The sequence below is a fragment of the Lipophrys pholis genome, assembly GCF_963383615.2.
Source record: "Lipophrys pholis genome assembly, chromosome: 10".
NCBI lineage: Eukaryota > Metazoa > Chordata > Actinopteri > Blenniiformes > Blenniidae > Lipophrys > Lipophrys pholis.
Window position 1 is genome coordinate 23,367,536 of NC_137640.1, and position 14,695 is coordinate 23,382,230.

The window sequence follows — 14,695 nt, forward strand, 5'->3', positions numbered from 1 at the left end:
GCTTCCCCGTCGGCTTATCCTGGACAAGACGCTTATCTCGGTCTTCTACGCCGAGCACCCAGACAAGCCGGGTCGGCCGCCAGGTGGCGACCATTGAGGGGGGCAGTACTGTGAGGATCCACAGCTCGCACCAGCTCCGGATCCTTCCCCCCTGACACACCTGCGGGTGGTTCGCTTCGTTTGTGCGCTCTGCGGCTCCTCGCTCCGAGTGTCTCCGGCGAACTTCCTCTCAGCACGGCACCAAGACCGGCTGCGGTCCCCTCGTTCATGCGAGATTGGAAAAAAAATTACGAATAATAATTCTTTAGAGTAGCCGAAACAACACAACACTGAGACTCGAGCTGAGATATCAGCGTTGCTGCCAGTGCCGCTCCCTTACCCAGCTGCTTTGGGCTGCTGGCCTCGTAGGGCTCATTGGAACCAGGAACCAGGTGACCTTATGCTGGCCCTCAGGTACGTTTTTCCAGTGCTGCGCCGCTGTTCCCACTGTGTCCGCTGTCTCCTGGAAAACACACCAGGAATACGTCCTGAGTCGCGACTTCATTCAAAAATACTCAATACATGTTTCACATTATTGATGTTTACATTTCTTCTTTAACCAGCAGTTCATTTGGTGTAACTAAAAAGGTTCACTTACTTATCACAGTTTAAGGTGACTTGACTATTGCAGTACTTTTTTATTGGATTATGATCAGTCCATTTTTATTTAACTGACGTAATCAAATCTAAATTACAGGTAGGTCTGTCACGATATTTAAAAAAAAAAGATAACCGTGGTATCACAATAACTTAACAATGAGGATTAAAACTCATCCAGTCCATCAAACCAAGCTTTGACTTCATGGTGTTTTGCCATATTGACTTGTGGGCGGGTTAGTGTGTTGGAGGAGGGAGACACAGAAGAAACAGAAGGAAACGAAAAGAACCATACAAATGTGTAGAGATTATATTGAATTGCGACAGCCTTATATTGCCATGGTGACTCCTGACTTACCAGCATTGCTTGCTCTCCTCACTCTGCCTTCGCTTCGACATCCTGCGCTGCCTTCTCTTTCTGACTCTTCGCTCTGCAGGAAGACAGGAAAGTTCAGGGAAATGTCTTAAGTCTTTCATTCTATGTCAGACTGTTTCTTTGTTCCAAGGGGTTTAAGTGTAGCTGGTTTGGATTTTTCCGGAGTCATCCTCCTGATCGGTTCTAGTCTGTGATGAATATCTGCACACAGCGCTGTTACTCTACATCTCACCGTCCCTGAAACTTGTATCGCCTCAGACAACCTCCAGTTGTAGATCACAGGTGGATCATACATTATCAATATAAGCATTATTTGTAACTCAGTTTTATTGCATATAGTGACCGGGAAGATGATGGTTTTATTTGCGTATATTTATTTATTTATCTATTTATTGGTGTGTGTGTGTGTGTGTGCGTACAGCATGTTTGTATTTTAACAACTTGTCGCAAAAACTATTAACCCAAATTGTCTCAAATCTTCAGAGATGATTTGCCATCATCCAAGGACCAATCCAATAGATTTTGGGATGTTAATGGCTAACCGTTTCCGAATAAATTCCCCCAAAAACAGCGAAAAAAATGTCCCATATAAAGCGGCTAGGAGGGGCACATCATGAAAGAGATCGAAGGAGATCAGCGTCGGTTGCCATGTAAACAAATGTGTCGTTGGCAAAGATAAGCGCTCTACCAAGTGCCCGTTGTAGTTTCCAAAGGGTGAATGCACGTCCAACAAAAGTGTTGACGACCCATCAAGTCCATAGACAAAACAACTGACATAGCATGTACGACAGCAATGACAGCAATGACAGCAATACCTCTTTTCTGATCTTTTTCCTTTTCTCCACCTTCTTGAGCTTTGAGGCGTATTCTTCGACTTCTTTCAGTCTCATGTCTGTGCACAGCCTCAGCAGGAAATGCAGGCCTGAAACATGAACACGCGCACACCTAGTTCACTTTCTTTGCACTCTCACTGAGGCAAACGTGTGACACAAACACAATAACTTACATTCCACATTTTCTGGAAACCTCCGGTGAATGTCCTTGTAGGTCTCCAACGCTTTCTTGTAGCATCCTGTGATGAAAAAGGAAAGTCAGAACATTAACTTAGGTTTAATGAGTCTGTTTTTCTTTTCCACTCCTGTGAAAACAAGCGTTTTTCTCACCACTTCTTCTGTAGGAGCTCGCCACCAAGAGTTGCCACTTCACCTGCCGTGGTCTGAGGAACACAAGCACAAAGAAATTCAGTAACTGTGAGCATGCAGAGAAAATAATAGAAGTCTTTTACCGCAGAGCGAGTGTTAATTAATCAAGCGAGACAAACATAAAAGAAAATGACATAATGTCATGGATATATTCTGGATGATAGAAACATGACTGAAAAGTTGCATAAGAAAGTTGCCGGTGTAATTTTAGCATATTTAATCTAGTGTTAAATTCATGTCTGTTGTTTAGTGTATTATTATTCAAATATCTACTTTTTAGTATTTTTCATATCACTCTTTTTGTGAACCCTGTATTTCGGTAAGCAGTTTTAAGTGTATTTAATGTTATAGTGCATTTGATTTTTCTTCGGAATGTACTTTAATTTGTGAATGTAAGATTGGCAGAGACAATTTTAATTCACTCCAGGATCAATGAAGTATGTGTATATGTATATGTGTATGTAGGCTACAGTGGTGTGGTGCTCAGCACTTTGGTCTCATAATGAAAAGGTCCCTAGTTCCACGCAGGTGCTCTGGTTTCCTCTCAGTCATAATAATGAAACAAAAAGGTGCATTAGAGATTATTTCCATTAGGTGTGAATATGAGTGTTTGTGTGTGTCTGTCTCTGTGCTGTGACCTAATGTAGCCGACCTTCATCTATATTAAGCTGGGACTGGCTCAAGCCCGTCACACCCCTGAGTTGGATGAAGCAGTACAGAAGATGTATGCGTATCTATGCAGTCATCTTCCGTGAGTCGGAGCGGTCACTTACTGGATGAGTGTGGCTTTTTCAAAGTACTGGACTGCCCTCTCGTAGAACCGCTTGTCCATGTAGAAAGCCCCAAGCCACTCAATGACTTCGATGTTGGAGGGGAATAACCTAAAGGACTGACATTAAAGCCAAAAATGTTAAGCGGGTCAATTTAAAAGCACAAAAACATACGCTTCTCATACCTCGCAGTAGTACTGGAAAGCTAGGGCTTGGTCTCCCTCATTGTCATGCAGCTTTCCCAGTTTTGCCAGGACGTGGGGGTCTTGTAGGGGTTACGCTGCTGACCTTCTTCAGCCAGTCAATCGCCCGTTGAGGATCCCCCAGACGCTCATAGCTGAGATCAAAGGGTCAAAGATAACCAGGAGCCAGTTTGAAAATGTGAATGGGCGCTCAAAATGAACAAAAGTGGTTCTAACTGTGACACACAGATATTTTCAGTCATCGGTAGGATACAGGTTGGCCAGCTGGTACATCACTTGTGTACTGTTCCTCAGAATGGTGTGTAGCTTCAGGAAGCAGTCCAGAGCTTCCTCCAGACAATCCAGTTTCTTAAACGCTAAACCTGGAACGAGAGCAGTGACGTGCAGTCAGGGGAGGCAGGTGAGGCAGTGCCTCACCTGCCATCATGGAAAGAAAAAAAATGTAAAAAGAAAAAAAATTTATTAAATTGTTATATGTATCCAGTGATTATACTATAAAGTTATTTTCCATTTAACTTCACCAGTTTTAGATTATTTTTATTCAAAATCGCTGAATTTTCACATTTACCGTTCAAATACTGAGAAGAGACTTGCGCTGAGGCAGCAGCCAGCTGAGCCTCACCATGGATTGCTATCTCTCTGTATGTCGCTGTTAAAATGTTCAAACACTTTTGCTATATGAATTATATTATAAATTTCCATAGTTTCGTTAACTGAGGTATATAATGTACAGTGTATTTTGTCAACAACTGTATGTGTGTAACGTGTTTCTTGTGCTGAGCAATCATAAAACGGCTGCGAAGACGCACTGGGTGAGGCACGCAGTTCTCCTGCCTCATGGTAGAGGGCGCTAGTGATCCCAGGGATCCTTCTTGCGACTCTTCGGCTGCAGAATAAGTGACAACAAGCTACAGTTAGCAAGTCAAGTGCAGCGGCAGCGATCGTTTATTTTTTCCTCTCGCCTGGATTTACTTTTAACATGGAGGATTACATATCTAAAATAAAACAGTTTTCTAACCTTCTATAAACAAGTTAGCGATGCTTTTGTTCAGAAGGAGCGGTGCATGGACTTCATTTATAAGTAAAGGTAAGTCCATAGTAATGTTTTTTTTTATTAAATGTGCTTTTTTGTGTGCTACAGTTTGTATGTGTAAAGAATGCTGGTATGAGCTTTTAAACATAACCCATTAACTGCTGCCAATCAAATGGTGAATAAGATACTCTTTAGGGTTCATATGTTTGTAAATCTGACTGTGATGAAGTCAGTGCCTCACCAGCCATGAACCTCACCGCACGTCACTGAACGAGAGGTGGCATGAAACAAAGTACTTATCACTGTATTTAGTTCCATTTTTCAGGTATCTCCACGTTACATGAGCATCTATTTAAAAAAAACATTTTTTTAATTCATCCACTGTGAATCAATAAATCGAAACATTTGTGTTAATGTTTTGACTGAGTTCATTTTGGAACCTGTACTTTTTTTTTTTATTAACTTTTCCATCAATACGAGTACTTTCACCAAAAATTAAGTCCACAACAAGAGGTGAACAATAAGTAGTGAAGGAACGTTTAAACAAAGTTTCTATACTTAGTTATCGTCATTATGCAATTGAACTTGTCTATAGTATCATACGATGGCAAATGTTGGTCTCGTTTTATTTTATTTTTTAAAATAAGCCAACATGACCAAATGTTTTACAAGAAAATGCTTCCCTGTCCTTTTTTGCTTAGCGCCAGCTTCCTGCAGCTGTCTCATCTGACTGTCGTCAGAGGATAATTGAAGCTCAAGGTTAGTTTCAAAACACTTTGGATCATTATTATCTTCGATGATCATCATGGGATATCATTTGTTTGCTATTAATCATAAACATGAAACTTTTCTCTGTCAGTCTTGACTCTGATGACAATAGTGACTAACAGCAGCGATGACTGGACTTCTGACTTGTTCTTTGAACCACTGTGTCACTAGTTATTGTGTCTTTAGTCGGAGATATATCGATATCTAGTTTTTAATTTGACTTTAATGTAACTGTGGAATTAATCAATACTGTTATGTGATAAGATTAAAAAAAAAAAACTAAAAAAAAAAACCAGCCAATACCCAGGTTATAGAGAGCCTCAGTGCAGCAGGAATCATTCCTCAGTGCTTCCTTGTAGAACTCTGCAGCCTTTTCATGGTCCTTTTCAAGATGCACATTGCCCATGCTGGTAAGGGCGGCAGCATTGTAACGATCAGCACTGATGGCGATATTGGCATATCGTTCAGCTTGGTCATAGTCTTTTTTCTAGAATGAGAAAAAGAAAGGTAAGAGGAGAAGTAGAGATAACTACTATGATGTTACCAATATGTACAGGAAAGATTGAGCAATTGTGGCATCTAAGACATGTAGCGCCTCATATGTTTGGAGTTTGGAGGTGAAATATTTTGCATTTAAGACACTCTTACCATAAGATAAAGGGCAGAAAGGTTTGTGACTGCAGCACTCTTCACTGTGCTGTCATTCTTCACACATGTCTTCAGTTAATTCTCAGCCTGATAACACATAATAAAAGTGAATTTTACACAATAGGACCCCTTAAAGTACGAGCTAATTTTACCAGTACATAAAACCAGGAGAAATATATTCGGAAAAAACCCCCACAAAAACACGCTTCTTTCAAAATAAATAGTTGTTATTGCTCATCTTGTTATCATTTTCTATAGTAGTAACAACTAGAATATATTCAATAAGTGACAAAACTGAATGCTTTGGGTGGAAAAAGACCAGCAACGGAACCACTTAGGAAAATTTAGTAAATTGGACAATAATCTGAATTTCTCAAAAATTAATAAGAATACAAAAAAAACAACAATATTTAAAAAAAAAAAAAAACTAACTAACAAAACATTGTAGCCTAAAACTTTCAAACCATTGCTCTGGATAGATTTTCTTTCTAAAAAGTAAAGGCATATATTAAGTTTAGATGGTTGTCATGTCATTATAAGTGCATTATAAACAGGAGATTTTGTGACAATGTTGAATGTTAGTATGTCGACAAACTACCAGCGAAGGCTAACAAATGCAACTTTAACAAGCTTGAGCGAACGCAGGTCATCGCTGAAGTTTTGGAGTTTTGTGGAAATGATCACAAATGTTTAAACCGGCATTTGCCTTTACGCTGGTGAGACCAACACACTTACCCGGTCGAAGTCATTCTGTTTGAAATAGGTGAGGGCCTTGTTGGTCTCCAACTCGTTGGCAAGCTCATAATACTGAGAGGTCTTCACCATGTCTATACACCTGAAACCATCACAACAACAAAAGACAAAATAAATGTAAATGACCTGCATTGTGTTGGATCATCTGATGGCAAAATATGCAGTAACTGTAGAATTAAATACATTTAAAATAGTTTCCATTGATAATGCAAGCTATGGGAACGTTGCCAAAAACTCTGGAAAAGCATAATTCATTTCAGCTCAGGGGCCACATACAGCTGATAAAATACTGCCTTATTAACATTTAGATATACACTGTGAAGTATTTATGTGTTGTGAAGCAGAGATTATGTTTTTAAAATGTCTCGGAACAATTAGTACCAAAAAATGTACTGCAATATCAACATGAAGCCAATTTTAATTTTAATGATGCAAAATACAGTGAAATGTCCCCCCAGAAAATACATAACTTGTTTCGCAGCCTCTTGCTTTTACAAAGTTTGAGGCAAGTTTGGTTGTAATAAGGTCGCTATCCCTCACGGCAGCATCACAGACGACTCAGCTCGAGTTGGCACCCCTGGCATAAATAGTGTAATTCCAATTTATTATGAGAGAAGGAAGAAAAAGCAACAAACCAGTCAAGTTGAGTAGCGAACGAAGTATCAATGACTGGAGCAATGAGCTTGGCTGCAGACATGATGTACTTCTCAGCCTGCATTTCTCTGTATACAGCATAAAGGAAACCAAGGAGAAGAGATGATCCAACAGAGGAGTGAGAGACTCCCTGACACAAGACAAGGCTCATGTGTTTGTGATGTGAACGGTGCTTGACTTGCATGAAGGTTTTCCTTACAGATCTCTCTCCATCTGGTGAAGCTCGTCGTTCTTAGAGGCCTCGGTGACGATGTCCGTGCCGGCGTCATCCTGAAAAGGGTTCGAGGTTGAAGCGACTGTTAATGGCATCGTCAATCATTATCAGAACTTCATGGCTAAGAACCTTTGGAAACTCTTCAAATCATCAGAACGGTCTTTCTGCTTTACGGTGACGTTGAAAGACAACAACTCTGAATGAGTTGTGCTCTTAATGACAATGACAATAAACCATTTCGCAAAACGGTACAGAGGAGCTTTTGGATAATCTATAGTTCGCTCCAAAAACTTTCTTTAAATGTTCGATCATGGAAATAATCCATTGGAAATGTAGGAATTAATAATCTTATAGGAAACTCTAAGTATTTTTAGAAAACAGATTATCTAATTCATTTTGATTTGAAAAAGCCACCGATAAAACATGATCGTTAACAGTTTACACTTTGTTACAGTTCATAAGTATCCGTGAAATGCTCACATTAGATGGGATGTCCTTGTCTTCATCATTGATGCGCAGAGGGACAGAGATGAGCTTTCGGAAGGCCTCCTTCATCATCTCTCTGTCACCGACGGCACAGGAGCAGATGATCAGGTTGTAGCCGACGTGGACGTTGGGACTCTCACTCATGATTTCCAGGTAAGACGTTTTGGCGTCCGAGTACCGGCCCATTTTATTCAAAACCGCTCCGGTGTTCTGCAGGATCTTCATCCGGATCTCTTTGTGAGCACCGGAGATCTGGTCCAGTGCCATCCTGTAGAGCTTGAGGGTATTGCTTCTGTTTGAAGTAGATGTTTCCCTGGTTGACCGTCAGCCGACCTTAAAAAGCAGTTTGACGGAAAGACGCACAACATTCTATCAATTTCGAGATATAGACATATCTTTGTGTTATTTCAAGACATTTCCATGCATTGGTGATAGAATGAAGAAGAATATCCTGACACAAAACATCCATCGATGACCCTCCAAGATCAGTTTAGGGATCAGGGTCTGTTTCTGGGAATGCGCTGTGTCAGGGATTAAATACATTTACCGCAATAAAACAAGGATGAGATTGTATTCATGAGAGGTTGGGGATTCTAAACAGTTCTGCGATGACTGTAACGCTAAGTGGTCTGCTCACCTGCATTTTCGAACGTCTTGTCCTTCACGATGGTCTGGTAGGTTTTCAGAGCCTCGGTGTACATTTTGTTGTTTTCGTACTGGTTGGCGAGGTTCAGTAAAACCTGGTAAGGAGTGAATTTATTTATTTTTTTTATAAATTAATCATAAAAACAAGCAGTGATTAAGAAAAACTAACTCCAGAAACATCGGGATCTGTAATCTAAAAATGTTTTGAAAGCAGTTGAGAGGAAACGTCTGAGAGAATGAGACACAGAAGAGGACGTCTATCCGCCTCAGCAGGTTGACGTGACGCGAGCAAACAAGCAATGAAGACACGACACAAAAAAAAAAAAAAACACAAGGAAGGTGGATTGGGAAACGCGTGCAGATTTTGAAACAGTTGTATTTAGACAGACTTACAGAAAATTTAAGAGGCGAACAGATTTTCCTCATGTTGGCGGATTGCTCCCTCGGTTTGGCCAACGCTCTCTCCTCCCTCCTTGCCTCTTTATCTTTTTGAAGGGCCTGCCGAAACACGTCACAAATACACACAACAGTGATGAAATGGTGACAATGTCACCACAAACAACAGGAGATGTTGGAAACACTTTGTTCAACAAGGTTCCATGAGAAAGCACTTTCAAGTTTGGTTGAGGAATTAATAACTGAAGCTGCTGCAATATTGCTCTAACTCTAACACTTATGCCAAAAAATACACGGGATGGTAAACCGACGTTTACAGGTTCTTGAGGATATACTCAATTTGTACAGTATCAGCTGCTGATTGTCGACCACGGTTTACAGAGACAATACTGTGAATGAACTTGTTTAAGAACGAGAACTGACCAGCTCTGAGGCTCCTTTGCCGTGTGCAATGGCGCTCTCTTGTAACAGGTCCATTACTTTCATCTCCAGGAGCTTGAGCTTCTCTTCAGGCCTTTAAGATGTAAATATTGAACAATTATTGCATAAATGTGCCGGACTTTTCTCCTCCTGGTAATGATTGCTTGAAAACCCTCACCAACAACAAAAAGAACCAATAACAGTAACTCATCTGGGTTAGACCTTAAGGTCAAACAACACTAGGCATGCACACAACTGAAGAAGAAAAAAAAAAAATATTATAATTATATTTCTAGTTAAACTGGAAAGTAATATTTTGCTTAGATCATCATCTAAACATTTCTGCAGAGTGGTCTTTTCCCTCACTATGAAAGGCACCAGTTCAACTGAAGACAACTTACATGTTCTCTGCTTCAGGCGGAGGCGTGGCGCCTCTGGACCAGCCCAGAGGGTCAAAATTAGAGCCTGAGAAAACAAACATGGCGGTTGTCACCATGACAGGAATACATCTTAAATGTAGAAAGTTTTAGAAAGTAGAAAAACACACCGGTTTTCACCAAAGAATCGAGAAAAAAAAAAAAAAAAAGTCTCGACCATTGCACCATATACAGTATTATCTCTGTGACTACATCCATTCAAGATAACGTCGACAAAACACAAACTCTCCCCCTGAACCAGCATCTGGCGGTCAGTTGATTTGAAACATAAAATATCAAGATTCACTAAACTCGCTACGATATACAGTTTAACTAAAGACCTCTTTACACTTACCGCGGATCCTGGAGGAGGTGTAACCTGCAGCTGTGACAGCAGTCATTGGCCGAGTTGCTCCAATCTGTCAAATTTGAAAATATTGAAAAATATTGTTTCAAGAATTTAAGATTTTCAGTGATAACTTGGAATATGTGCGATCATTTTCACTATGTTGTTGACAAACACAAAAACAAGCAGTATTTGTGAAGAGCCCTGGGGATGATAAAAGTTAGAACCACTAAACATAAAAACCAAAAAAAAAAAAAAAAAGATAATATATGACTGCACATTTAAAAGGTAATTTCATGTCCCTCACCTGCACAGCTGTCACTGGTCTGGATGTGGACGTGGCCATCCGAGACTGTGAAACAAGAATGTAAAGGTTAAGAATAGTGAACACCTGCTTCCTTCCTACTGCTTTTTTTTTTTTTTTACCAGAGAACTTGTTGACTGAAGGAAAAAAAGAAAAACATTTTTCATACATTTTTAGGAATCAAATCGTCAAACGTTTCTCACCATACTTACTCCAAAGGAAGTCGTTGAAGGTCGAGGTCCGTTGATGGTACCAGGACGAATGGCATTCATCTAGATAATTCAAGGTATGATAGTTATACGAGTATTAGTTTACCTAGCCAATCATCACTTTTTCTATGCACAATGCATATACCTTTACTGCACACAAACTGAGTATAGCACTAGTACATACCGGACGTCTTCCTCTATTAATGGACTGCACAGCTTGCTGAAAGCCAACATCATTGTCCAGATCCTTTAAATGTGACAATAATCACTTTTCATTATCAATGCAATGTGTTTCAGAAAAGTGTCATCATCAGCTTTAAACTTAGAAAACATCACAATTCAGTCAAATGAAACCTTTTGACAGACCAAAGGAACAGATCGTCTCACAAAGCAACACTGGGAAAGGATTAAAAGGAAGTCTTAATTCTTACGTCCATGTAACTGGACTGTCCCAGTTGACACTCTGGAGATGGCCAGTCAAAAACTTACATTCACACCATTAACCTCACACTCTAAGTAAGTAAACTTTATTTATACAGCGCTTTTCGCAGACAATGGTCACAAAGTGCTTCACAAAAGTGACACTGTTAACCTCAAACGACTGCATTTGGGACTGTGGAGCCATTAGAGGAGGGCTGCACAGCGGATCAGTGGTTAATGCTCTCGCCTCACAGCAGCAAAGTCACGGGTTCAAGTAGTGGCCAGGCTTTCCTGTGGGGAGTTTTCATCTCCTCCCAATGCTTTTGCGTCTCGCAGTCCAAAAAAACATGCATGTGAGGTTATTTGGTGACTCTAACTTGCCCCTGGGCGTGAATGTGAACACCCAGCCGTTGAATGGCTGTCAGTTAAACTACGCCACAGTTTAAGATATATCTTAATGAGATGATTCCTTTCTTTAACATTGAGAGAACACACTTTGTTTCATCAGATAATGAGGAAAAATAACCCCAAATCTCGACAGAAAACACTGAAATTAATTCGTTATGACGGCAAAACTGACAAAATAAAATGTATTTAATCATGTCCTTTAAGGGCTTCCATAAACCACTACTACACCGTCTAAATTCTTGGCAGAGTAATTTAATTTACACAAATTGTTGAGCATAGTCAATAAAACTGAACCACAGAACTGTTGTCTTTGTGGACTCAGTTGTAGTGTAGATTAATAAATAGAATACATGTGACGTTCAACACTTAAGGTTAGTTTAGTAACCTCGTCGTCAAGGGTCGGACCATCAAAACCCGAGTAAAGATCGTCGTCTTCCTCAACCCGGTGTAAACGTTCCATTTTTCGGACTTCAGAAATGATGCTTTAGAAAACTAGGATTTTGAAATCAACAGATATATATATGACAGATTAGTGCTTCCGGGTGTCCAGGCTTGTGGCCGTTCTCTGCGGTGTCTGGGCGTCGCATCCTGTGACCCGTAGCAGGGAACTCCACCTGCATGAATGAATATGACTCTAACTATTGACAAGACCCACGGTCCCTTCTTCTTTTTTGTTGTATTTGGTGAGTCACAGCACCCCGAAAGGCCTGTCATGTGTCCTACATGCCATGAAGCCCCGTGTTGAGCCGTGTTTATAGTGAGGTGTGGAGTGGAAGTTTTTAGGGCGAAGGCCAGGGAGAAAAAAGATTGTTTTTTCATCGTGTGGATGCACCCTGACCACTGGTGCCATTGTAGACTTAGCACTTACCCCCCACCTTTTTCCAATTTTGCAGATTTTGCAGAAATGAACCATTTCGCAAGTCACTCGGAACTTCCCCCAAATTATTAAAATCTTTGCCGGACCGCACAAGTGTTTTATGTATCTCGCAAAAATTCCCAGGACTTGTAGGAGTTCATTGTTTGGTGGAGAGGGCAACACAATGTGTGCCTCTGCCACAGTGAGTAATTGGCACATTGTACACACAGCAGAATAAAATTGTTTTCATTTGTATTTTTAAGCCATTCATAGAAGTAAATCATGAATATACCTAAAAAGTTTATGAGGAATCTTTGATTTGCAGCAACTGTAGATTTCAATGCATTTTCCCAATCTCTGCTGCTATCTTTTGCCCATGCTTTTTTCAATCAATGCAGCGAATCATGGTTGCCAGCTGCGTGCTGGAGGAAATTAATCTTTTTAATTGAATGAATATGTTGACTTGACTTTAGTCATTAAAGACTTCCAAACACTATATCTTTGTTTAGGTTTTTACAGACATTTATAGACTTCCACATCCTGCTGCTGTGTGCGCAGAAAACAGTTTGGATGGACAGCCACGCTGCAACCGGCAGCTTGGGGTAATGAATACTATTAAATCATTCCCCCCCTCTCTTATTAAGACCACATTAAAATAGGCCAAAATCTGGAGCAAAGTACACAGAAAGGAGGAAAAACAAACCACTCAACAAAGAATGGATCAGTCCCCTTTTTCATTATTGGGGGAAACCACAAACAGGCTGCTCTTTATTGGCTGTCAGCTCCCACCCTTCTGCCACAAGCAAACAGAGACCTGAAAAGAAGGGAAAAGAGGGGAACATTTCTGCTTTGAGGACTTAGAGAGGCTCAGCCGGACATCCTGGGTGAAGCATGAGAAAGCGAGAGAGAGATGAGACGAGAAGAGTGATGGAGAGTGTTAAGTGTGGGCGATTTTAAATGTCTATGCATTTTTTAATTAAAAAGGTTTTTTTTGTTGCAGATGTATGAGAGGTATGAGTGGGTGTCTGTGAAGCAATCTGCAAAATGTGTGTTTACAAATGAGTCCCGGGAGGCAGGATTTGGAACACTGAGCAGGCCGGCAAGCGTCAGTTTTCACCCAGGAGCTGCCAGGAAAGTTAAAGCGATAGCCTGTCAGTGTGGGACATTTCCCAGATTAGATGTGAAAGATGATAAAATACGTCACTTTTAATGTTTCTGGATATGTGTGTTTGCTCCACAACACATTTTTGTTTCGATTTTGGCCACATTTGCAGCGTGTGTGTGTGTGTGTGTGTGTGTGTGTGTGTGTGTGTGTGTGTGTGTGTGTGTGTGTGTGTGTGTGTGTGTGTATGTGTGTGTGTATGTGTGTGTGTTTGCAAGAATTGTGATTGTAACTTTTCATCAGGTTTTTTTTTTCTCAGTGATTTAGTTTGCACCTTTTCAAGAGGCGAGTCAGTGGGTGGTCAGCTCCAGAAACCTGCCATGCTTTAGCACAGGGAAGATCTTTTACTGTTTTGACAATAAAATGCTTTTATGTATTCTTGTTTTTTTCTTTTCCACTTGAAGTTGACTCAACAACAATTCTCCACATAAATGATTGCTATACTTTGTTCTCCTTCCCTACAACTGTTCCTGCGTATTATTATTTCATGCTTTCTCGTTGACTCTGCCTCTTCACTTTGTTTTTCTAATAGTCATTGTGAATTTCTGAGTCAGTCATCACTCAGAACATGACATTTCCCCATATGTTGGTTTTGGTAGGGATGTTTTTATTTAGTTTTGATCTGTTAAGATCTTAACACTTGCGGTGCAAAAAGTTGTGAGTTCAGTACCTCATACATTCGTGTCCATAAAGGGGCTTTACCATAAAAGGAGACATAGACACATTGTTAGTCATATGCAAAAATATTAATTTACTGTGAGCATAGGACTACAAGTAGTATGATCATATATGAATGTAGTATTATAATTGTATACATTAGTTACATTATTAACAAATGATTTGGCACGTCTTGATAGAGATTCTTGTTTAATCTTAAGCACTGCAGGTTTGTATTAAACTTAAGCTGGTTTCACCTTATATTCAATTTAGTCATCCTTTTTTTATAACATATATGTAACTGCTTGATAACTATATTTTAAGACTCACCAATAAGAGTTAATTGTTGAGTCCCTTTGAAAATAATAATATTGCAAATACTTAACACACAAACATCCGGAATCCATCCTAGATGTTTTTTGGTTATCCAAAAAGTACTTAGAATATTACCTGGATTATTGATTTAAGTAACAATTATTTCATGGCCAGCACCTCATTTGCTCGAAACACAAAACAATTGAATGAAATTAATAAAAAGTTACTTGAAACAAAGACAGAGTAGGAAGTTACGAATGGACAGAAGCAGCTGACATTAGTAGTCTATGGATTAAACCCCCATAAAGCGTACTCTGGAGAGACCGCAAAGTCACCGCCAGTACTTGTTGGAGATATTAATTTAAAAGTAATTTAATATTTGCAGCTGGCATCTCTGA

At 40.0% G+C, this 14,695-nt stretch overlaps 1 protein-coding gene across 1 annotated transcript; it reads right to left on the reverse strand.

Annotated features, from left to right (window-relative positions):
• Positions 1-449: 449 nt before the first annotated feature.
• Positions 450-10,542, reverse strand: LOC308115550 (intraflagellar transport protein 88 homolog; the record flags this gene model as incomplete). The annotated part of the gene is given in 23 exon segments (XM_080473108.1): positions 450-502; positions 995-1,067; positions 1,828-1,934; positions 2,019-2,084; positions 2,176-2,228; positions 2,988-3,103; positions 3,170-3,250; positions 3,252-3,321; positions 3,441-3,549; positions 5,292-5,475; positions 5,637-5,705; positions 6,372-6,471; positions 7,025-7,111; positions 7,243-7,313; positions 7,738-8,026; positions 8,028-8,076; positions 8,381-8,483; positions 8,782-8,886; positions 9,208-9,298; positions 9,606-9,669; positions 9,976-10,039; positions 10,274-10,318; positions 10,474-10,542. Coding segments are annotated over 23 exon segments (2,118 nt in total).
• Between the last annotated feature and the right edge of the window lie 4,153 nt (positions 10,543-14,695).